General features: G+C 37.4%; 1 protein-coding gene across 1 annotated transcript in view; it reads right to left on the bottom strand.

Annotated features, from left to right (window-relative positions):
- DCHS2 (dachsous cadherin-related 2) overlaps positions 1-26,635 on the bottom strand; it is a 113,198-nt gene that overhangs the window by 40,033 nt on the left and 46,530 nt on the right. Inside the window, exons 3-7 of the mRNA XM_067297031.1 lie at positions 19,437-19,668; positions 5,536-5,772; positions 3,105-4,124; positions 1,500-1,687; positions 600-699 (exon numbers count right to left, since the gene is read on the bottom strand). Coding sequence (XP_067153132.1) covers positions 600-699; positions 1,500-1,687; positions 3,105-4,124; positions 5,536-5,772; positions 19,437-19,668 — 1,777 coding nt within the window. The remainder of the gene's footprint in view (positions 1-599; positions 700-1,499; positions 1,688-3,104; positions 4,125-5,535; positions 5,773-19,436; positions 19,669-26,635) is intronic.

A 26,635-nucleotide genomic window follows, 5' to 3' on the forward strand; every position in this document is an offset into this window, starting at 1 on the left:
CTGGGTCCTAAAGCATACCCCAGACATGAACTACTAGATATAGAAATTACGGGGAAAACTAAAAAAGAGAAGTGTTTTTAAGCTGCTGCACCATGTCAAGCTAACACAGCGCTAAACAAAGGATGAAACATGACCTAAAAACCGCAAGTCTCATTGTCTGCCCAGATTATCTGTTGATCCTTCTGATCCCTGTCTCAGACTGTCATGAACTGTTCTTTTAGCATCAAAATTCTCAATTGATCATGGGAACAGGGAGATCATCTTTCCTTTAAGATGTTAAACAACTGACTGAAACACTAAACTGTACTGTACAAGACCATGGTCCTAATCTTGTGTGAGTGCTGTTTGGACATTCTCTGGCTGGCCCTATAAGCAACTGAATCCTTGGGACGATGGGGCAGACGGTGAAGGGAGGAAGATAACTACTCATGTCTCCTCAAACATTTAATAAGACATATATTAGTCTTGATTCCTGCTTACACAGGCACCTTTATTCTAATTGACACAAAATAAAAATAAAATCCTGTATGTCTTTTTGGCACCTCTAAAACTAATTATTTCAATGTGTTTTTCTTATGAATAACATTTTAAATTCTTACCTGATTCTACTGAATACAATACTACACCATTGTTCCCAGAATCAAAGTCTTTTGCAAAGATAGTTGTGATGAGTGTCCCTGATGGCTGCCCTTCCAAAACCTGTCATCAAGCAGTTTATATATAATTTGTAAATATAAAAGAATATCAGTGAGCTTTAAAACTAATTAATTCACTTCCCATAAAGCAAGACTTTAGTAGTAGCTATGTTTTCCATTTCAGTAACGTTCACGGTAAGTACAAACAAAGTATTTCAGAAAATGGTCAAATTAACACATTTCTAGCAATACCCCATTATGGTTTGCATACATTGCTAATTCAAAAATCTTTAATACAGCCGATTCAGAGGCCAGAAATTAAAAGAGTCTACTGTATACATAAAACAGAATTATATGTATATTTTTTAAAACTAATAGTCGATGAGAAGTCTAATAATTTTACATATTTTGAAAGTTTCAAATATACCTGAATCTAAATTTAAAAATGTCTTACTTCTTTATTTTGTGTTATATTGTTACTGTTTTATTATTTTGTCAGTCCTATAGTAAAACAGCAATTTAAATACTTTAGAAGTAATATTCCTTAATAAATAATTTATTTCACATCAATCAAAAACCTTTAGGCTCATAATTGAATCTTAATAACTATTCAGTTAGGTCACACATTCTAGGCAATGTGGTGGTCACATGGACTAAAAGGTATTTCTTATTGTTATCATATGCTTCCTTTAATAACTTTCAAGTAAGTCAGATTACATGCATTCCACTAAACACAACTGTGATATGTAGATGAAAATCCGATTTACAATTTGAGCTTTTGCCACAAGGTGGTGCTCAGAACAAGTCTTGAAAGACAGCATAGATAGACTAAACTGGAAGGTTACTGAAACGGCTAGCACAAACCTTGACATTTAGTTCTTTTCCAGATGGAATCTGTGGGAAGATAGGCTTATTATCATTGATGTCAGTGACTGAGATATACACAGTTGTTGTGGCATTAAGTCGCGGTGACCCATGATCAGTCACTAGTATAGTCAACTGATGGTGAGTTTGTCTTTCATGGTCTAATGCAACCCAGTTTATAATTTCACCTGATGGACAAAGAAAAAGGAGAAAACGAGTGAGATATTGCTGTATGCTTGCATTAATCTTATTGTATGCAATTATACATTTAATTTAATGTGAACTAATAATACATGTCTTTTGATATACCCTACTTCTTACACTAAAATCCCAGTTTACTGAACTCCATTCCACAGAAAGGTTTTGTGAATAAAAGTCTGCATTTGTACATTAGTATTATATTACATTCTTTACTGCACTCCGGATGCCCCAGAGCAAAGGTATAAAACAGTATAAACCAACATGCTGACCTTCCAAAGAAATCCATCTGGCCTTTTCTTCACCATACTTCATGATAGATAATATACGAGTACGGACTTTTAATTGCTCACACATGGCTTTTATTATGCCCTTGGGTTAGGAAATTCTCAGCACAATGTCTGTATGATAATCAGAAAGCCTTATGTCTACTACACATTTTGGTAAACCCAGTGAATAAATCTGACCCAATCTTCTCTCCCTCAGCTCAATCGTACTCAGTATACCTGAAGATTTGCAGCTGACCAGTCCTTCACACAGATGACCTTGTACCATTTTAAGATCTTCTTGGTTAATTCCTTATATTCTATTTGCCTTTAAACTTTTATAAAGGTACCCCACAAGAACCTGCTTTGAAATGACAGTTTTATTTTGAGATTCATGGAGAAATTCTAGAAAAGCCTCTTCACCCCAGTGAGGACAGGACATCTGGGAAGTGGAGTTTTAAACGGGAAATCTGTGCTGCTTAGACATTCTTTTGCTAAACTGGATTATTTACAGTGCCTGTGTTCGTTATAGGATATCCTTCCACTTGACTTCCCATGTTGTATTCTGTATTGTTACACTGTGTGGATAAAGTATCTCTGACTCAAGGCATTTGGGATTCACTGTGGAGTACACTTTGTACAGGGAAGAATTTGTCTCAGTCAATTTCCTTTTGCAATGCCATTAACAGCATGAGCTTAGTTTCGATGCAACTTTTAGAAGTTTTCACAAATGTGTTTTAAAACACTAACTTTCAAATATCATAGTTATCTTTACAGTTGTTTATGGCTGACCTGTACTTTACAACTTTACTTGATCACAGGCAATTAGAAGTTCTTCCTATGCTCTATTGAAACTATTATTTAAAACTCCTTCATTTGCTACATTCAAATACTGAAACTTATGAGCAAGTGACCAGAACAAAGTCATGAAAAATCAAATCCTAAGGGTTAGTTCATTCTTCATGAACATGTATTAGATTTATTTCATCCCAAAAGTTATGAAGCTTTGAGTTAGAATATTCATATACCAACCCAAGAAATTCACAGCGGCTCCTGAACTTTACACATTACTTCCATTCCCTTAGAGGAAAACTGCTTTCCAAAAGCAATATTAGGCAGATTACAAATCATAAAACACTACCTGTGTTGGAATTCATCTTGAAATATTTTCCATCAGACAAGAGGAAATAGGAAAGTTGTCCATTTCTTCCTGAGTCTTTGTCAACAGCTGTGACTGTGCCAACCACACCCCTGGGAACTGGATTTTCCTCCATTTCAAAGAAGTAGCCCTCACGTATAAACATGGGGCAATTATCATTTTCATCCAGGACATTAACAATTACTGAAGTACTTGCATTCTGCCTGGAGCTTTTGTCCTCTAAGGTGCTGACTAGGGCTCTAAAACTTAGCATCTGTGCACATTCATAGTTCAAGTGTTTCCGCAGATAAATCCAGCCAGTATCAGAGCTGATTCCAAAAGCAACAGAATCTGTACTAGACTCTAGGGAATATGTCAGCTTGGAGGTGACATGGTGTGGATCTAGTGAGTGGGCTTGAACTTGAAGGATTTGGGCACCTAGTGAGGAAGCTTCACTGATTTCCACTTGATACACCAAGTTTTCAAAAGCCAAAGTGGGGCCCATCTTCTGCTCTTCAATAATCACTGACAACTTCAACAAAGAACTCAGAGGAGGACTTCCATGGTCTTCAGCTGCTACGTGTAAAGTATATTCCTGTTGCTTATCTGCAAACACTGTCCTGGTGAGGTTCACCACTCCAAGGCTTGGATCAATGCTAAATGCACTTGATTGCTTGCTTGCAATACTATATTTGATTGCCCCATTTAGGCCACTGTCTTTATCTTCTGCATGAGCAATGTAGACAGCTGTGCCAGGAGGCAGGGTATGTGAAATAATTACTTTACCAGATTTGGTAAGAAATACCGGAGGGTTGTCATTGACATCTATCACAGATATGTTGACCTGGGTGCTACTGTAGACAGGGGAGCTGCCCAACTGTGACTGAACAGTGAGCACCACAACAGATTGAGTTTCATGGTCAAGTTGTTTTTTGGTGCGGATGATACCAAACTGAGGGTCAATAGAGAATCTTCCATATGGATCACCAGAGGAAATTCTGTAAGAAACCACTTCTAAAGAATCTATAAATGGGAACAACAACAACAAAATGTAAAAAAGTATGAAAGTGATAATCTGAAAGCTTGTATGAACATCTATGAAGAATGTGTGCCATTAAATTCAGCTGAATAAATGTAACCTACACAGATACTTGTCTTTCTTAGGGTTTTTATGATTCCTCGTTCCTGTCCCTGGAGCCTTTCAGTAAAATAAATACTGCACAGACTTGATCTGACTGTATACAGTTTCCCCAATTATGCACTATTTGACTTTCATCACTGGTATGATAAATCTCTATGGAGAAAATACTATCATTGCCTCTTGTTTTCCCCTCATCTAAAATACAGAAAAACACTCTTACAAATTACTTTTAAGGAAATAATTTCACTGCACACAGGGATTCACTACAAGGAATAAAACAAATGGCAGTTCTCTGAAAGAATTGCATTTTACTGAACTTACTGTTCATGTGTGACCATTGCTATAACCCATACATGTCAAATGCTGACTAAAATTCTTTTCCACAATTCCACATGGTTCTGGCTTAGCAAGGTCCTACCTCACCCTGGAAACTGTGGTCAATGCACTCTAACTCCAAGAAGAAAGTAAGAGGTTCTGTCTAATCACAAATTCTTATAAAACCTCTCTGTTTATCACCTTACATGCAGAGATCCATAGTCAAGTTGGTATGTGGACCCATGGTCCCACTGTTCTGCATAACAGCCAAACATATATGGCTCTCAGGTCAGGGTCTTTTATGGCTACAAGGGGCCTGGTAGAATTAAACCCATTTCCCTCTCAAAGTGATGAAGAAACCAAATAGATTAAATAAGCTTTTAAAAAGCCCCATAAACATCTGTCTGGATTTCACCACTTAATTTGGGAATGCATTTTTTTGCATTAGCACACCATCTAGATTCTTGAAAACTTCTGAATACTTTCTGTTTGCTCATCAGTATTGCTCTACAGGTCTTCTTTCATGGCCAATGCTTTAACAAAATCCATGCTGTTACACACACTCTTCCTTACACTTTCACAGTGCACTGCCCATCTCATCACTCACAATCACACAAATCCATCTGGCAACTAAGCAGATGCTTGCATGCAAAACACATATTAGGAAACTACTTTAGGTATTTTTAACTATCTTGCAAAGCAAATTCGTAAATGGAAATAACAAAACGGAGACAGTTCTTGTTCCCCATGGGCCACCAAGATGGATTCCAATAATCTCAGTTTGGGAAGCCTGTTTTAAGGAGAATCCTGATATAGCAGTTACTACAGCAGTTGCTGTAAATACTTACAATAAATACTATTTGATGTTTAACATACTGAATAAATAATGTAAAAGTTCAAAAAATGAGACTATCTGCAGATGTTTCCAGCCTACAGTCACAATTAAAATATACATTAATCTCTGACTATAAAACTTACTTAAAGGTTCTCGGGCCTTGACAGTTCCAACTGGGCTGTCTTCAGGTACATCTTCGGGAACAGAAAAAGCATACCGGGATCTCTCAAATATGGCCGGTGCCAAAGTGGTCTGAAGGATGTTTACTGTGACAGCTGCATTAATGGCAGAGGAAAGGCCACCCCCATCTTGTGCAGAAACAGTCAGAAACAACACAGAATGTTCCAGGTGGCTAAGAGTTGAGATCAAGTAAATAATTCCTGAAAGTATACAGAAATAGAAGAATAATGAAGGCACTAAGTTAATGACACTCTTCCAGATTTAGCACGCTGTCAAAAGGGCTTCAGCATGTACCTTTATCATAAAAGAAGGCCAGACAGTGTGGACAAAAAGCTGCTGAAGAGTTTGAGACATGAATAAGTAAAAATGTGTCAGCTGCTTTGCAGTGATTGTATGCATGTTTTACCTCTTCCCCCTTCATTGTGTATGCAGCACTACTAATTCCTTTTTGAGGGCTAAGTTTTCTCGAATTTACCATGCACAAAGCCACTGACAAATGGCAAGTTGTGTGTCAAAACCCAGTGTCCCTTATTGTGACTTTAGAAACATATACTCAGCTATGGACAGGTCAAACTTCATTTTTTAAATTTCCTGTATAAATCTATTATAACTTCCCTGAATTAGTGGAGTAGCTCTGAGTATTCAGCAATGTTATGAAGAACAGAATTCAACCAGTAATAATATTTAGGAATCTGGAGGTGAGTTAGGGAAAAATAACTTTATTACAACTGATTAATTTATCTTTGCAAACAGCGGAGAAAAATGCATTTCAAATAGGCTGCAGAGACATCCTGTTCAAATAATCACGCAAATAAGACGTCCAGACAAATAGGGCTGAAGCCCCAAAATACAAATCTTAAGAGCAGTGGGGCCCGTGGCAGGTATCTGGGAAGCATTCACTCTCTGTCTGATCACAACTTTTTGGTAAAATACCCTTTACTAGTAAATTCTGAGGTCTGGTTAATTTGCAAGCTGCTGCCAATTACTGCTTTTCTAAACTACATGAAATAAATAATTCTTTGAAAAGAAAATGCAATGTTCTCTCCAGAAATACAGCACTTTGGATCTACCTTCCTCAAGACAAATATATTTTCATCCTTTAACTTTGAAGGGTGAGACTAGCTGTCTCCAAATATATTCTCTTCTGACTGCTAAAATAAATCTTTAGTAGTATCAGATAGATGATATCCAATTTTCAAATACTCTGTATATTACTACAGAAACCCCCACCTGCATCAGCATCTAACTATCATTACCTGAGATGGTAGTATGGCTAGAAAGAATAATATGGTAGGGATCCTGTCCTGTCTTCTACTACAGTAAAAGCTTGTCTGAACTTCAAAAAAAGCTTTGTCTGAGTGAAGGCTTCAGTCTCAGCAATAAAAACTACATCCAAACCATAGCTCTCTACGGGATGTACATAATGGTCCAAAATTGATATTTGCAATTGTTCCATGCGAGACTGTTAGTTATTCATTGTTCTTTTTGAGCCAATTAAGGATTTATAAATGAAGATACAAAACCATGAATAAATCAATTAACCCTCAGAGCACTCTGAAATCTCTGGTCTAGATGAAGTGAACAGAAATACACAAGAATTTAGGGGAGCACACTGAATCATAGAACAATGTGGTTGATCACAGTATGTCTGTTACCTCATAAATTGTGCATCTAAATTATAACCTGAGGCACGCAGTCAAAGACCAGGTGCTTTCAGTCACATAACAGATGAAATGATGCTGTGAAATAAGTAAATGTAATTATGTCTTAATACTGTTTGACATAGCTGATTTAATATTAAAAATAAATTAAGTGTAAGCATCACTGTACTTCTGAATATATTTTGCCTCACTTACTCATTTTCAGTATAGTTAATACAACTATGAAACTCAGGGAAAGAGATATCTCAATTCAGCTTTAAATAAATGAATCTTTTCACATGTACAGTTCTTTCCACTGCCCTGACAAAACAGGAGGTTAGCAGGCACTTACTCAAAAGATTTTCCAAAGATTTTTTGGGACACTTAGAAGCCCTACTTCCTCCTCCATTGTGGGATAGTCTATACTAGAAATTCCTTATTCTCCTCCTTTCACAAATAATAAAATATTTCTTATTAGTGACAAGTAATTATCACAAGGAAATAAGAGAATAAGTCTTTACGAGACACAAGTTGTGCTGCGTTGAGAAGTCTTCTCATCTGTTCAACAATATGTTTTTTAGAGATGTTTCTAAAAAGCAGCAGAAGCCCAAAATAGATTTCTATGTTAAGTATAGTATGCCAACTAGTAAATACATGTAGCCTATTCAAAACATATTATTCAATAAAAGATGTATTATAACTTTTTTCCCTCTAATCTTTTTTATGTCCTCTTCTCTTTTCTCTTTCCATCTTCTCACTTCTTTTTATATTAAATCTTTCTCTATTATTTCCACCAGTGTGACCATCCATGAGAATAGGAAAGTATCCTTTCAGGTAAACAGGCAACTGATTGGTTTATATTCAAAGCATCATTATGATGTTTCTCTCTTTCTTCTTCACTCCACACCATTTTTATCAGCTTTATGAAGAGTCAGAAACAAGTGCTGTGTTGGTAGCGATGACATCTTTTTGTCCGATGCTTTCCAGCATCTTCTCTATTACTGAGCAGGAGGAAAATCACTTTCACCTGTTCTAAGGTGAAGACAAAAAACCCTCAATATTCTAAGACCTTTTGGTGGTCATAGAATTTGCAACACATGGAAAGCCTCTTGTAAAGAAAGGTTTTCAATATGAAAATGAACATGAGAAGTGACTAAAGGCAAGAACATCCTTCTTAGGAATGGATGAATTATTATTAATACACTAAATGCTAGAACTGTAGTGAGCTTGTAAGTAGCAAGGTTGTAGTAAACTCGAGTGATTCAACCACCAGGGACAATTTTCTACATATCAATGGACATTTTTTAAAAAGCACCTATACTTTTTATAGAAGCCAATGAAGTCACAAAACCTCCAGCAGTTCAGTAAAACCAAACTTTTAAGCTTTGAGATACCTTCATAATTTTCTGCTTCTCAGGACAGGTTTAGTAGGAAAGATGTCTGGCACTCAAGTTGGATATTTAGTGATCCTATCTGTCAGACAGAGTAAAAATTACATTTAAGTCAAACTGCCTTAGCAGAATTGGTGCATGATTCAACTACAATGTATCTTCTCAAAATTTAGGGTGAAGCCACAACTGTAATTTGTGATAATGCATTTTTAAGCAGAAGAATGGAAAATACATAAAATCCTTACAAATATTCAAATATGCATGCAGCACACTTTTCAATTACACTGCCAGGACATTATAATAACAAACTGTGTCGTGACATGCTTAAAATGCATTCAAAGGGTCTTCAAGATCAAGGAAGAATCTTTTCCCCTAATAACAAAGCACGTTTATTCCAGTGTGACAAACCACAGTCATAACTCAACAAAGATATAGATGGATTCAGAATTCATTGCTGATCCGGTTCCTCTGCCAATAATGGATGCTTTTCCAAGAATCAGCCTTATTTTGGCCTTTGTTTTGGTCTTCTGATGATTGGGTTTTACAATTAGTTAGACTGTTCAACAAAGTAATATTCCAGCAACATAAACTTTTGGCATTTCCTGAGGTAATCTGAGCAACTGTAGCTCAAAGGAAAAAGGGTTTTAACCTTTTTTTTGCCAGAGGTTAAACATATAAACATGGATTTTAAACATTGCCACTGTCAGATTAAATGAAACCATCAAACAGATTATATTTTACTAACTTGATCACTTCACTATTGGGTATTTTCCTACTGAAAAGGCCAAAAATATCTCTTTCCCATTTTGGATACTTCAAGATGTATGTGAAGAGTGGGAAAATTTCTACGGAAAAGCATCATGTTGAAATTCTTACTCTTAAAGCAATAAATGACTTCAGCACATCCCTGAGCAAGGGGTGGAACAAAAACTGATCCACTCCAGGAATTCTGAAGACTTTGTAGGACAGAAAGATTTCAGAATCAGAGTTATTTCTCTGCTGACCTAGACAAAACACAGGTTACAGCACAGTCCATGCCAGTTCAGCTAGAGTAAGCAGAGGGAAAGAAAACGGATGGAAGATTTTGCTGCCTCTCTTCACTCTTTTTGCAGTGTCCTTGAGAGGGAAGGGAATAGACAAATGTATCTTGCCAACTCAATCCTCTCTCAGGACCAGGGAAGCACATGTAAGGAGGCACTAAGAAAAGTGGCAAATTCCAAGTGAAAAGTGTTTGTCTTCCTGATGGTTCCTTCTAGCCTCAAACCTCTAATATATGGAAAACTTTACAATCTAGTTTGAGTTTTAGTTATACGCATTCTCTTTCAGCATTTTTAAGACTGGATATTAGCTTTGAGTCAAGTGATATGGGTAATAATCTACACATACATTTGAGACAGTTCTATCACATGCTGGGGGACGTGCCACATTAGGCTACATGATGGCCTCATATGACAGGAAAGAAGCTGGAGAAGTAGGCAGCATCTGGGATCCTACTTTCTCTCTGGTTGGGTAAAAACCCCAGACTGTGGCTAAAACAGACAGTCATAACCACTCAGGTCAAATGTAGCTACCAGTGTATCACAGAGCAGGCTGACTAGGTGTATTTGATCTGCTGCACTATGGTGCAGGAGATCCTCTAGCACTACACTGCAAAGACAGAAGTACGGGCTTAACTCAAAGAAGCACAAGGCAGGAACAATCTGTGTAAGTCACACATTCAGCGTGCAAAATTCAACAGGTATGGCCCTATTAAGCGAAAGACTGAAGATCAGTCACAATTTTCCTTTCTTCTCTGTTCTGCAATTAAGAAAAATCAGCAGCTTACTATTGGTATTACTATAGTCATTTGCAGGCTGGAATTTGTGGCTTCAGAGAACTTAAAAGAAAATTAGGTTGTCATTGTACAGAACATATTCCTCCATTATGAAAAACAGTATCTAGAAAGGCTAATGATGGAAAGGGAATGATGCAGTGGTTAGATAGCTCCTCTGGAGGAAATGTTTCACTGAGATCAAAGTTCTCAGCAGGGGACCACACAGAAAGAACTGTAGTTTGACTCTGAGAAGTCATTGTATGAAAAATGTCACCTTCTTTCTTACAGCTTAGCTCCCCCTCTATATGGAAAGTCTTACCTGCTGCCTTCAATAACTTTTACTACCTTTTTAATGTATTGTTCATATTACTGCACAGCCTTGAAGATTTTATCTCTGTTAACTCATCAGTCTGCAGGAGGGAGCGCTGAAATCAACTCTGGCTCACAGGTAAACAATAATATTAGTAAATTCCAGATGAAGTGTTATCATCTAGCATCAATAATACACCTTTGCAATTTCATTTTCTTGAATAGATTTGCACAGGTGTAATTGACTGCAGATTCCAACCTGCATAAATAAAAGCCATATGATTCAGAGAATGCATATCGTGATTTACATACACATTCTAGAGAGAATTTGCAATGCAGGTATGTAAAAATTCAGTGGTTCTATATGCAAACCTCTGAATCTGAATTAGTACAAAACACAAATAAGCACTAATCACTTTTTAATATGTAAGTACATGCTAGCAACTGCCACTTCAGGGTCTAGTTTGAGAACAACTGTTCCATGGCAGGTTAGTTCAGCACAGCCACATTAGGATTTAAAGATATTTTGCTGCAGAACAAACTATGTTTATTGGCCAGTGTAAACTGTTGCAACTGTTTCAGGGATTCAATGTACTGTGAAGGCTAGTACTAAAAATGGGCAAAATCACGACTGTCAGTCCTTTGACCTGTTCCATTCTTCCTCACTCACTGTATGGGCTAAACACTAACTTCCAAGAAGTTTCTGTTTTGGACATTGTGCATATCAATAACAGGTGTAAAATGAGGCTAATGTTTGCCCAGAATGTGCAAATGCATAAATGAAAGACAGAACTCTGTAGTACCTGCCATTCTGTGGCAATGACATAAAACGTCTCATGGATTTGATTTTGCTGTTCTTAATTCTGTTGAGCTGCACTCTACCCCACAGGTGGTCACCTCTCCTTCAGTGGGCTTGCTGCTAAGTGCTATTTCTTAAGAGTTAAAGGCAGGAGACCAGGGTGGTATATAATGATTCTTTTAAAAAATATTTTCTGATCTTTTCCATGATGTTGTGTTCAGTCTTAATATTGTAACAGCACAGATTGCCAAAGTAGGTTCACTCACCAAGAGCACATTCTGTATGGCAGAAATAGTATTGATTATGCCAATAGGATTTCCACATACGCCTCTAGCTAACCACTTTGATAAAGCACCTGTTTTTCTACAGGGTCTTCAAACCATCAAAGCAAAAATCCAGCACTATGTTTATACCCATTAGTAGGTAAATGCAACATTTCTCACTAGTCAAGCACTAGTCAAGCAAAGATATAAATCAGGACACCCAAATTTCAATAACAAAGTCTGGATTACATAGAAATGTATACTTACTTACTTTAACAGCTTCCAAATTTTTCTTGTTATTCATGGAATAAAAAAGTAACTTTAGAACACAGAAGGAGGAATAAAATCAACAACTATCTAGTAGAGTTCTCTCAGACTGTGAAATCAAATGCCCTAACAACTTTAAATGATGGCAGTATTTCTTCAGCAAGTATCCTAGGACAGGTCACCTGACATGACCCAGCACAGCTCAGACAGTAGGCAGATGGCAAAAGGTATGTACAGCTCATCCCCCCAATTCGCCTTCAAAGCTGGCAGCTGAACCTGCTGTTTAATTCTGTGTATGTTAGTGCTGACCCACTGACATGTTCAGAACATGCCCTGACCAACCTAGCACACTAACTTATCAGCACAGAGACATGCGGTTTTGTGTACAACAAAGTGTGTTAGAAAAATGTGCAGGATTAGCAACTGTTTTTGGTTTCAGTGAATAAGGGGATTATTTCAAGTTTGAAAGGATTAATTATTTTAATGCTTTCATAGTAAATACCTGATTCAGCTCAAATCAACCTCCTATGGCTCCCTGTCATGCTAATCCACTACTCTCTCACTATTTCAACCTACCATAACCCTCACAGGACAGGACTAGAGATTTTGCTTAGTACAATGCTAATGTTAGTGCTACAGGGGCTCCTGTGACTCATCATAGGACACCTAAACTAAACAGAGAAAAAAAAAATATTACTTTGACCTAATTTTCTCTATATTGTATCATTACATCTTTAAAGAATTCTGCCCTAGCAGCAAAAATATCACTAATTTGTCAGTAAAGCAGTGTGTAACTAAAGAGACATAATTTGCTGTTGCATGGAGATCTACTTTGGTTCTTTCTTGTTTTATTTCCTTTAATCTAATACAATAGTAACTCAGAGTATGTTTGTTCTCTTGGTATGGAAAAAGAAATCAGGCAACACTTCCACATGAGAACTGAGTTAAAAAAAAATAAAAATCAAAGCATACAACAATGAGGCAGGCAGAACTCTGGATGATGAACTGCTGGTTTTTCAAAGACAATATAGAGACTTGTGCGACCAACCTGCACAGCTCCAGCATTGCCACACCATCTCACCAGGTCACTTTTAGCTGCTGAATTTATTGAAGTTTTCCAAAAACATCCTTTTAATGAAGGACCTCTTCACTAAGGCTGCCAGCTTGCAGGTCCAAAATCTCAATGCGCAGCCTGATAAAAAAAACCCTAGTGCCATGGTAATCAGAGATGATATTTGTTTGATGGTACTGTACAAAAACATGCACGTTTCCAGCACATTATACTGAAGTATAATATAGGCCATAAAAGATGTATTTGCTGTTTTTATATTAAGAGCATTAGAAAGCATTCCAGATGCTCACCTTAATCCTCATAAATGATCTGCTACTTACATACACTGCCTATGTTAACTACACTACGACGCTACTTACATATACTGCCATATGTAGACTATGTTAAGTCTAGCAGAATGAAGGCATTTTGCTAAGGCTATTTGTTCTTTGTGTGACCTGCTGCTTTCAAAGTTTCTTCTTTTGTTTAAGTTAACTGAGAACATGAAGGCTAGCCCTCACTTTTCCATAGAAACCAACCACAAGGCTCTAAGACCATTACATTCCTGAAAAATAAACAAAGAGCAGGCTGAAGATAGGGGAAATGAGGTGCAAATCCAATCCATCTATAGCTGCTGATCAGAAAGGCAATACTACTAGAACCTCATTCAGCTGAAATGGGAGAGGAAACAAGAACAAAAATTGTTAAATGCTAGCAATAACTGATCATTTCTTATTTCATATTCTGTACTTGACAGATGTATATAGTCTATATGAAAAGAAAACTGTTGATTGACTGAATTTTACTGCAGAAGTCTTGCATTTTTTTCCTCTCCTCCAAAAGGGAAGGTTTTGGTGTAATCTTTCCCTCTTCTCCATTTTTCTTGTTCGCAGCCCACATCATCTGCCTCTTGTAGACAAAGAGCCATGGCACTGGAATGCCATGGGAGTTTGCTCTTTGTCTAATTTGGTGAATTCTTTCATTTCTGAGATCTGACATGAACTGAATTACAAGAAAGAGGGGATAGGCTAGAGTATTTCTGAAAATACTTGCATTGTATTGTGCACAATGAATCTCGAGTACAGATGTCACTCCACTAATGCATTGTTCAATTTTTGGCATGTAGCTTGTGGTAATTTTTCTCCTCATAAATGGTTGATTCTATTGAATTTTATTCCGCATTAAAAAAAAAAAAAGTCAAACACATTAAGAGTTGGCACTATGTATGTTTTCTTCTGTTCTGCTACAGAGCTTTCTTTCAGGGCCAAAATCTTCATTCTCATACTCACTAGAGCAAATTTTGTATGCTTCAAGGAGAATATATTGTGTCCGGTGTTCTCTATGTTAGATTTCTTCTTAGGTGAGACCCCAGTGGTGGTAAATGTCCACTAATTATTTAGCTGAGCCACTACTGATTCCTCTGTGACTTAACCTGAATAAAAGTCTTAAAAGGCAAAAACTAAGTGGGTTAATCCAATGTCTCACATATATTCCTCTAATTTGCAGCATTCTGAATATGCTATCAATGTGCAAGGTCAGAAAAACAGTCATTGAAGTAAAAAACTGTGGTCTCAAAATGTTCCAAAATAAAACACTCCTAATTTTAAATGTTATTTATGTGAACCTCTTCATATGTATTCCAAATGTATTACATACTGTAAAAAAATGCCAAGAGTAGTTTAAAAATAAACTATTTTTACTATAATACTGTATGAAAACACCATTAATCATCATAAAATGGCTTTGCTTTTTTCAGAAAGGATGCATCCCTATTTTACTTGGATGCAGATTAAAATTTGCTATATATTAAATATTGTATAACATATAGAGTTAAGCAAAACTTGAAATTTTTGTCCCAAATGAAATGCTGATATTACAACTTTTGTTTTCAACCTGTATTGTGATAAAAAAAACACACTAAAATTTTTCATGAAATGAAAATCTACCAAGATATGATTGGTAAACAATGTTTCAATTTTCTTCAATAAAACAAAATTTGTCAACATTCTTAACTGGAATGAATCTATTCTGGAGTACTGAACCAAATCAAAAAGTTTATTTTTAGGTCAGTTTGACATAAAATTGCACTTACATATTGTACAGAGGACAGTAATGGAAGTAGCAAAGCACTAAGTGGAGCACTGCCAAAACCAGGAAGATATATATACCAGTGGAGGAACCATTCTGCACCAGTTCTGCTCTTAACCCTTCCTTTTGCATCCATTACCGACCACTGTTAGAGAGGCAGGATACCAGACTTAAATCTGCCTTTGGGCTGACTTAGTTAGAAAGTCTTATGTTCTTAAATTTGCATCCCCTTCTGGTGTCATGTTCCTTTATTCTTCTCTGTGGGACTAAGCTCCCAGACTGATCCGCATCTCTTCTAGGACATTTCAGTCATGAGATGCACTATGTTATTTAGTTAAAAAGAAATCAGAATGCATCTTGAGAAAGAGGGGCTGACCACGTATCCATGTTCACAAAAGAGGCTGTGGACCTCAAAAAACTTCACTGCAGCTTAGGCAACCACAGTGTGCCTGAGACTGACCAGAAAGCAATCATTATATTTTGATTTTTTTGAGAGGAAATTAATAAATTTTAGCAAGTCAAAATTTCCCAAAAGAATGCTAATTTTGAAGAAGCTGTACTTTACATTAAAAAAAATCTTTAATGCAAAACTACTGATCAGCTCTACTAATTCTGCAGATTTGAAGCACGTTCCGTGAACCAAGACTATAAATGAGATAATAACCATCTTTTATCCAGCTCTGAAGAAGGATATCACTAAGATCAATGGAAAAAAAAAATAATTTTATGCCCTTGAATGAAAGAAAATATTAATGCTTGTAGCACAATGAAAGTTTATAAATTAAACTGTTAATCCCAAATTCTTAAAGTTAATCACTGCACAGGTTTCCTGCCACATTTCTGATTGTATCCTGTGACTTGCATTATTAATTACCTGCTTACCCACAATTACAAATAAACTGTCTTTCAGACAATTTGTTAGCTAATAATGGGAAAATAAACATAGCTCAGACAGTTTCTTGGCCAGAAGAGCTCTTCAACTTGTTCTGTTCTAGTCAATCCACCAGTGCTGTTCATAGATCATGCATGGATCAAATAGCTACAAAAGGAAACCTAGCAAGGCTAAGAATGTTGTTTACACCAATGCTAGAAATAAATGATAATAAAAGAGTTACGAACTAGCAGAGGAACTGGTTGACAGCTCCCCTATCCATGTACTTTTCTAGTTACAAACTTTAAAAAGTGGTTTATCTTGTGGACAGTCTATCCTTAATCAAATGAAAAATAGCTTATTTCAATTATTTCTCTAAGGAAAATGCAACAAAAGTTATTTACAAGGGTGTAAGAGCATATCACAAACAATACAGTACCTAAAAGCCAAAACAGCAATAAATATCACCATTTAAGAACTTTTTAAAATTCAAACAACCTTTTTAATGGAGTATCTATCTGCCTCATGAACGCTTCTTCCTTCCCACTCCCATTAAACTTATCCATACATGATATCCACATGCCATAGTGCCTGAAACAAAAGCTGGAGCCCCTTCAAGGAGCTTGGATGCGGCTCAGTCTTATAATCTCTACATTTCCAAAGCACCATTAGCATATTCTATATAGTCAGTTGTTGACCATCTTGTAGGATCTCCAGGCCATGCACATCCTGTACTATGACAACAGTTCACTATGCAAAACTAAGTTTTCTTCATACAGACACATACTTGCTTTAACAGAGCAACAGCTAGAAGCGAGCTATAGCAGTGAGGAATTTGGGCTATAGTTTTTATTTAATTCCACTATTCATTTCTCTTTTAAAAATAAATATAGAAGAGAAGTGAGAGAAAAGTTAATCTTTAACATTCCAAAAACAATCCTGAAGAAAACTACAATGAGATCAATTTTCAAATACACAATCTACACTCAATAAAACAGAAATTATATATGGCATGGAGAGCAGCTTCATCTTGTACATGATTTTAATGGAACATAGTTTTACTCTAATGTGACAAACCATTAACTAACAAACCTTTTACATCTCATAATACTGGAAATATTTCTCTGTCCATTTATACATATAATCTTAAGCGCTATGATGAATAAAGTAAGTCAAAAAGATCAATGTACTGATTCTCATTCCTCATTTCTAAATATGTTGTCAATGAGAAAAATTACTCATTTAAGAAATAAAACCTATTAGGAAGGCAAATTCATAGAACACTCCAAAGCCATCACTATGCCTCCTTTTAAGTCCTTTAATAGTGAAAACAGCAAATGAAATAGTTTGTCACACTACAAATTGGAAAAACTGCACAACACATCAGTCACAAATTGCACCTCCACAGGAAAGAGCAGAACACCAAAGAGCACAATACGATCTTGTTTGGCTTATGGGTTTGGGGCTCCATCTTCTGAAAAATTTCTATTTCTAGTCATATTTGTCCATCTCCTTCTGTTCACAAAATACAGTCCACCTAACAACTGGATAAAGTCCCTCATATAATCTTCAGAGAGGCAAATCTAAATCGGGACATATGTCAGAGAGCATGGACACAGCTTTAGCAAGAGGAAACTGGAAAAGGTCACCACCCTAACAACAAGTAACATGTAGGAACTCCAGTCTCTGCACCATCACAGTGAACCACTTTTCTCCTTCTTCCTCTGAATACTGAACAGCTTTCACAGCTATTTAACCCAGGAAGATTGCAGAACTTCTGTGTAGTAAATTGGCAATTTTAATGCTTGTTTTATTTAGATATTGCCAAATGATTTAAAAATCATTTTGCTTGCTTGCCAGTAATTAGGCATAAGCATTGTTTCAGGCAGACATTAAAGAATATAAAAGGAAAAAGTGGATTCTTCACAAAAAAAACATGCACCATTAATATTAATAAGTTAAAATAAAACACAGCCTGACCTCATGAATTACCCATGAGACCTGATTAAGTGCAGTCAGATTCCAAGCACTATAATGTTGGGAACAGTATCTTCAACCTAAATGCTTTTCTCATCAAGAAATGCAAGCAATAATGACTGCAAGCTATTTCATCCAGAATTTGGTCTGTCTTTGATAAAATACCATGATAGTTCCATAAGATAATGATAACTTTTATGGTCTTCATGATTAAGGATGACATTTGTTCTATACAAGTGCCAAAGCTAGAAAAAAAAGGCCCAAAAGTCACAATCTGAGGAAGAACTCTTTTAAAAGAAAGGGCTGCTGCAAAGCCAATTCTTTTAGCATAATCCACAGGGTCTCTCTCTGACAAGCCTACTGGAGCAGCTTTAAAATGATCAGTTAAATGCTTGTGGAGATCCAGTTCCCTAATTATTGATTGACCTATATATTTTTGGCATTGGTTATGCCCTAGAGAATCTGAGTTGACAGGCAGTTGAAGTTCACAGTTAAAGGAAATTATGAAATAGCCAAGACAAGCAGGCCAACTTCCTAAGAAGATTAGTTTCCTCTGTTCATCAGAATATTTTTGGGACTGTGTAAGAGGGTGAAAATAGGCACCATTTTGAGAGAACAGAGCCTTACAATGATTCATGTGCCAAACTGCTAATATAAGCACACACATACAACAGCCCAAAATATTCTTAAAACATATGAAATAATCGCCTGTGCCAAAGCTAATTTATCTGAAATAACAGATGATCAGGAAGCAATACTGTTGACTGGGACATATTCATAGTAGTATGCAAGGGCTGGCTTTTTAGTAAAATGTTAGCTGTGGTTTAACTAAGCACTCTCTGAAAGATACCATGCACATTTGCGGATATACTGCTCATGTTTAATCCATCTGATACTGATAATTATTTATTAGATACTTAGATTTATTAGATAGAACGATTGATAACTATTTAAGATTAGAAAAAACCTATACTGGACTGTTTTGTGGTCATGGGAAAAGTGATGACTGTGAGATTCATCTGTCTGTTTTCCTACCTTCACCATCACCCCTTCACTGAATCTCTTTCCAGAAACCAAAATTGGGAAGGATCATATCAGGAAGTAATGGCAGGAAAAGACACTTAAGAAGCTAATCACTAAGTCAAACAGGAAGGCAGTTGGATGTTATAAAACTTTGAGCAGAATGGGAGAATTAGGCTAGCACAATATGGGGAAGGAAGATAGGAGAGAAATGCATCTGTGTTAACTCTAAATCCTCCACCTTCCTTTAGAATTATTTTTTCAGTAGAATCTAACTTTCAATCGTATGACATGACCCCAAATAAAGAAACCATCTTCAAGGAAAAAATACATGCTGTCATTATAGCCTCTCTGAATCGTACACTCTTACAGTACCTGTAAAAGTATCCACTGTGAAAAGAGAAGAAAATTCCCCTGGGATCAGTTCATATGTGACAATTCCATATATTCCAGAGTCTCTATCTGTTGCAACAACATTGATGATCTCTGTTCCCGGCTGTGTGTGACTGCTGATGCTTGTCACATAGATGGCTTGTTCAAAAATAGGTTGATTATCATTAATATCTTCTATCTCAATACGAACAAAAGCTTGGGCACTCAGTCCACCCTGATTGGATAAATCAGAAAAAAATAAAAACATTGTCAATTTTTAGACTGTACACAGTAGAATGACACAGATCTGGCTTGAGCCCATCATCAGAATAAAGAATACACTGCTCTGCTCATGCAGCATATATGTATGTGTCTACATATCCACACCTTCACTTCAGGTAGGTAGAGGCAGAATGCTACCAAATTCAACAGAAATACCTAGCTGAACAGATTTGTTGATGTAAAATTTGTAAATGATTATGTAATTTTATTCACAAGCTTATTTTGAGGAGAAAGAGGTCTCACCATGCTTTCCAGAGAGCTTGGCTCAACTTCTTGGCTCTTGTTTCTTTCCCCTACACAAATAGCTGGGAAAAGAGCCAGGCCTTGTGTGCAGCTTCAGTAACTTACCTTTTCACAGCCTCAAGCCCCAGCTGCTTTGCTGTTCTCCACCTGGTTGAAGCTTCTGCTACTGGTGCTCACCAGGACTCCCTCCCCACTGTAACACTGTGTGGGCAGGCATGGAATCCCATTTAACCTTGCTTTGCACGGAAACCAGAAAAGCAAGAAGCAACTGCAAGCTGGCTTAGCAAATTATGTGACAGCAAAATCATTATTTGCCATGGCAAAACACTGATTTTTGTGACAATCTGGAAAAAAGATAATGCTGTGGCTGCTGAAGCGTAGACACTACAGGGCCCTGAGTGAAATAAACAGCAATTTACTTCTCAGAGCCACTGTCTCACACTCCCTGTTGACTCTCCATCAGCTTGGAGTGGCTCATATTTCCAAGGTTATCTGTGCAAGCGTAACAACTAAAGACATTGTTTAAAAGAAAACAGCACCCTTTCTGGAACAGCTAAAGGTGAATTCTATGGCATTGAAGTGTAGAATGGAGGCATAAAAGAATATACGCACATATATATTGCACACACTGTAAACAATACATTAAAACATATATGGAAAAGAAACTTATGACTTTCAAAGTCATGTCAAGAACACCGTGCTTATATGAATTAGTTAATTACAGAAAATGCTGACACAAATGGCCTGTTGGTAAGCACAAGTGACAAACTATGCTGAGCAATTCCAAACTTAATCTTGCAGCCACCATATCATATCATATCACATCATAGCTATGATATAAAAAAGTAATGATGCTACATATTTCTGAAATCTAATTGTATATGTCAATTATTTTTAAATCTGGCCTTCATGAAATCACCTAATGATTCAGACTGGATACTACTTTAGATTTGTCCTACAGTATATGACTACCCTCCAAAACTACTTTTGATGTTTTGCTTATTACCTCCACAGGCTCAGACTTGTTTTTTGTGAAAAACGTCCAAAGCATTCTCCTCTGGATTTTCACAGAGGTTTTCATTTTTTCCCCCCATGTAGTGATATTATCTCTGTTGGGTGGTAGTGACATTGCTATAAAAGCTAAAGTAAAGTTTGTGGGAAATTAAGATTGTGTCGTGCAGTATGCCTCTATATTTCACGTGCAAACTAGGAAATGTGGCCCACTTTCTCCTGGTATGCTTGGGTTTTCTTCCAAAGAAAAAAGGGACATGAAGTGGAATGGTGCACTTTCAGGTCTAGGTCTCATGCTGACATGGAATCAGCCAGCAGCCAGGATGAGCACCTCTGGATCAGGACTGTAAGGTGCACCATGCCAGCACCAGCCTCAAAATGCTGAAATAGCCATGAAATGTTTTGCTGATTAGAGGATGTGGAGATGTGCAGATCTGGTGGGCTCACTGCCAACATCCCAATCCCATTTCAGAATGAGACTTTACTCGATGCCTGGGTTTCCTCAGGAAGGAAATGTCTGCACAGGGCCTAAAAGGGGGAGCCTACGTGCTTTGTTCAAGCCCACTAGCAGAAGATGTTCTTCACCACAGTGACTCCACGGCTTTCAGGTACTTTAGAACAGGAATCAGAAACAGTATTTTTAAGGGAAGTGGGCCAAGGAAGAAGTGAGGTCAATAACAAAAAAGCATCAAGAAAGACTAAAAGGTTCATAAAGAACTAAACTGCAAAACTCAAGGGAATTTGTGTTAAACTGCTTCTTCCAAGTTTCATTATTGCTAAACTGACATGAAAAACACCCTGCTCTCCAGCCAATTTATATTTATCCTACTGAGCTAAGTAAAGACTAAAATCTTTGGGAATGGATTCATTCTGAGCAAGGTGGAGACCTACTATTAAATCTTTCAGAAGACAGACCAAATTTTATGATGGAGACAGATCCTTCTTTTCCTGAAGTAGCATTGTATCCCCATTACACAGAAGTCAAGAGGGATATTAACTTGGTTATGGTCCAGTACAGTGGATATCGTGTAACCTTTTTGTATTCTTTTAAACTTACTCTGGCTACAATAATTTTCAAGTAACATCCCAAGTGAGAGGAAACTGACTGCCACTATTTCTAACCACATGGATATGCTTCATCTGTTCAGAAGCAAGCATGACACAGTAGATCTTCCAAAATATGAAGACTGAATTAAACAAGTCTGCTGTTGAAAGAAAATTACATTTGTCAAAACATGTTACAAGCAACAACAAGCCACAGTTGCTTGTTTTGAAATCATGTCTCTCAAATGTTCAAATATTAACTACTGTTGTGCTGTTTGATGCAACAAGAAGTCACAATTACAATTTTTTTTGCCCGAATCCTAAGATTTTATGATCTGTGGAACAAACAGCAGACATAAGAAACTACTACCAAGTCAAGATAACCAAAAGTAGATTTTCTTTTCTTTGGCAGGACCCAATTTGTGTGAAAGTATAAAGCTATCAGCATACCTCTTTATCATGTTTCAAAAAAAAATTACCATGCCTTTGGCAGGAGAGACTGTAGCTTAATAAGTAGGAATGGTGCTATTTTGAATGGCTGTATTTCTTCTTGTTGACACATTGTAAAATGTTTAAGAATCTGTCAAGATTTCCACTGAGGCCTCCAACCTTTTCATCAGTGAATTGTGCTGTCAAATTTTTGTTCCTAGCTGAACTGTGATATGCATGATCTCTGATATAAAGACATATTTTCTTTTCTTTGTAAAACCTAAAAGATACTATGCCAACTTCAAGTCACAATGCTGTCATGATGGATAGGGATGGACACCACCAGGTATTTCAAAAGCCTTAACTTCTTTAGAAGCTTTGCCATGAGTGTTGAGTGCTTATGTCTATGTTTTAATTGCTTCATTGTAAAAGACAAAGAAAATTGAGACAAGCCATGCAGTGTGGTTTACCAGAAAACAAAAAGTTCTCAAGAACAATTTTTTTTCTATACACAAAGACAGTAGGCGAGCCACTAAGGTTTCAATATTATTAGATTTTCCTTGGAATCTAACTAAACACCAACTTAGATACTTGGCAGAGCCTTTTTGGCTTCTCTCAATCTTTTTCAGGCAGAAATTATTTTCATGAGTTTGTCCTACAGCAAAAGGATGCCCTTTCCCTTTGGGAAAATATGGTCTAAAATCAACAGAGCTTAGTATGGGCAAAGGCTAACAGGCAGAGGAAAAAGAAAGCACCATTACAGCGTGCATGAGTGTGTCAAAGTGTGACTTTAGCAGCTTCCCTGGGCCAACAAGTTAGGATGGGAAACACATGCCCTGAAGTGTCTTCATCCCGGACAACCTCTAAAAGCTGTCATTGCTGTTCAGAATAAAAAGAAAACCCTACAAAACAAAAAGCTCCATCTTTCTCTTCTTGTTTACAAAGGCCTCAGGAAAAGAACAAGCCTACAGTGGCCATTTCCCATTAAAAAAAAAAAAAAAGCAATTGCAGGGCATATCCAGATGCATATGGTACTTTAGAAATTACGTGAGGCACTACATATTATGGTGAAATCGGAACCTAACGGCCTACACTGACAAAGACTGATGAAAAACAGACAAAATCAGGAGAAGCCATGCTGGCACAGACTTTCAAGGAAGCTCACCAAAAAGCCTCCTATCACGATTCAATGACAACCTTCAAATCATAATTTTTAAGGGCAGTCCAATCAAAGCATTTAGGAACTGCACTTAGGAGAAAACAAAAACAAGGCAGTCCACCTCTGTAAAGGGAAAAGGCTGGGGAAAAAATAATAATAATAAAACAACCAACAAAACTCCCAATATCTAAACTCTCGTTACAGCATACCGGCTCCTCCTAGACTCTGCTGCAGCCAAGCATGTGTTTCCAACACAGGACCTCAATGTCTGTTATGAAGAGGCTCTGTAGGGATGTAGATCTAAAGATGATCTAGGCAGGTCTCAGATGGCCTTGCCTGTATTAAACGTGATGAAAAAGTCAATGTGTCACTTACTGCTAAGTGCTTGGCCAGTTGTCGTCAGAACTGAGACAATCCCCAGCAGCAGGGAGATAGAGGCTTTTGCAATTCACCTTCTGTAGTTGCCCTTACTGCAGCTCCAGCAGGGGCAGCACTACCTGCTGCATTTCTGCAAAATCTCAGGGCAGGACTGGAGAGGCTGCTATGGTGCAGCTACCCCTGAAAGCAGTATTTGGATATCTGGGGATAGCGAGCATACTGTTTTCGTAACATAATTCTGATGAGCGCTCACAACCGGTGAGCAGTCTGTGCGGTGCATAAGACAACACTTTGCAGGCTGTGTATGTCCTGCCCTCTTTCTCAGGTGAGCACAGTAATCCTGGTTTGGAAGTGTGTGTATGTGAGAACAGAAGAGGTGAGAAAAGAGGAGAGAATGAAGTGGAAGGGGAGGTGGGACCCGTGGTAAGCAGCACAAATTGCGCTTCAGAGGGATTACTTCATGTCCTAATAAAGATCTTTCTGTTTCACTTCTATGTATGTTTGTGGCCAAGTGCAGCACAGCTGTTCCAGATGATTGCATGTTTGTTTGCTCTGCCCTTCAGTGGGTGGAGGTAAAGGGGCTGGAGGGGGGCTCTGACAGAACTGGTTGTCAGACAGGGTCACAGCTGCTAGTTTGGCAATGTCAGAGCAGGCTCCCAGCAAGAAGGCCCACACTCCCTGTCTAAACTAAACACAGTATGGGCTGCAGCCATGTGGATCCACCTGGGATTAGGCAGATTCTAGCTCTTAATGACGCATGTAATCCTTCCTTAGTGAGAATCGGGAATTCCTTACAATGTGGGAGCACAAATAACAGAAGTATTTCCTGCCTGTGCTTCAGTTTTTGAAACTTCTTGCCACACTGATGAAGAAAGATGGTACGCTGGTATGTGCAGTGCGTTATCTAGAGAGACGTTTGTTCCTGGAACTGGGCCATCCCTGACAGCAACACTGACAAATGCAGGTTATCCAGTCTTCCCAAGGCACACTTTGGACAAAACTGTAAAGGCCAGGTCCTCAGAGGGTCTAAGCTGGACACTCTCATGAACGCCCCTCTTTGGGCCCCAACCCCAAGATTGTGCGACTTTGAGATTTTGGCTTTGAAGACCAATCATAGTCTGTAACCAGGTAGCAGAGATGCCACTAGACAGAATCTAAATTAGCATTATTCCAATTAAATTTCCTCGGACTGTGATAGGGTTTTTTTGATAGCTGCAGGCATTACTGTTTTTTTGGTTGAGGAAAAAAAGAGGTGCGATGGACATCATTTTAGAAATGCAAATGTAAAAACAAAAAGATTGAATTATGCACTATGCATAGCAATAAGATTTGATTGAATTGCAACTGTACAGCAGCAAAAATATGCACACTGTTAAACAAAAAAAAGTTTCCTTCATGTAAATGAATTCGTGTTAACACTCTTTAAGGCTGAAGTACCTAAAACAAGCATAAAGTTACATATGTAACAGTTTGGAGACCACCAAGCAAATAGGGAAAATATGGAGTGTCTTAGTTCACTTCAGTCATGTTGTAACAGCAGACAAAAAAAACCCAAAACACAAACACAACAGTTAAAACATATTGGACCTAATGTACGTATGTTCAAAAAGAAAAACAAAGTAATTTTGTCCCCTCCGCCACTTTTGAAAACATGTTAAGACTTTTATTAGAATTCCCGTTTTTCCATATTTTCCTTTTGCAAGACTTGATTTCACAGTATGTTTGATCTAAATCTCTCTCTCAAATATTTGGGAAGGTTTTCCAAGCAAAATGTCTTCATTCGTTTTTTCTTTTTTGAGAGTGAAAAACATTAGAATTTTGACATCATTACAAGAAAGCCAATTTTTAGCTCACTAGCAATTCAGACTCCCAAAATGCCTACTGAAACTATCTCTGGGCTGCTGCAAGTGCATAATACAACCGTATTTACTTGTGACTTAAAGGCACTATTTGAACTGGCGATAGTCCTAAGCAGGGGTAGCATGCAAAGCGTAGGAGAGGTCCTGTTACTAATGGTACAGTCTGCTCCAGTCCATACAGAGAACACAACATGTGACAAAGACCCAAAAGGAGGGCTACCTGCAAATGCTCTGCAATTCAGTGCAAATACATTTCTAGAATGCTAGTTACATGATTTCTTTTCATATAAAAGTATTTCAAACAGAGCACCAGATACATAGGAGACATAAGTGACTTTAGCATCAAAATGAGTGCTGCCAACTGAAAAAGCTTATGCTAACATTATGATCAGTCTTGTCCCCATTTAAATCAGTGAGACTTCTCCTGCAAGCTCTCCCAAGAAGTTTAGACCTTATGAGCATTCGTTTAAGAAAATCAATTTTACACTTGCCTCTCCATGGTCATTTGCAGGCAATTCTAGTTCTCCCATTACTGTTTCTAAATAGCGCATTAAAAACAAGGCAGTCAAGCTCCAAAACCATGTAATGGAGTAGACACAAACAGGTGGAAGAAATTGATAGTTCTGCTGTAAGATAAACTGAGCACCACCTGGAAAATACTTTATTTTCCTCCTCATTTCTAATTAACTTTCTTATTTTCTTTCCTTTTCATCTCTCTCCCTCCTCTTTGACAACAGTGACCCCTCATTCTTCCTCTGTCGTTTCTCTACACATTTCCCCCTACTTTTGATCACAGT

Source organism: Apteryx mantelli, chromosome 5, assembly GCF_036417845.1.
Source record: "Apteryx mantelli isolate bAptMan1 chromosome 5, bAptMan1.hap1, whole genome shotgun sequence".
In the NCBI taxonomy this organism is placed as follows: Eukaryota; Metazoa; Chordata; class Aves; order Apterygiformes; family Apterygidae; genus Apteryx; species Apteryx mantelli.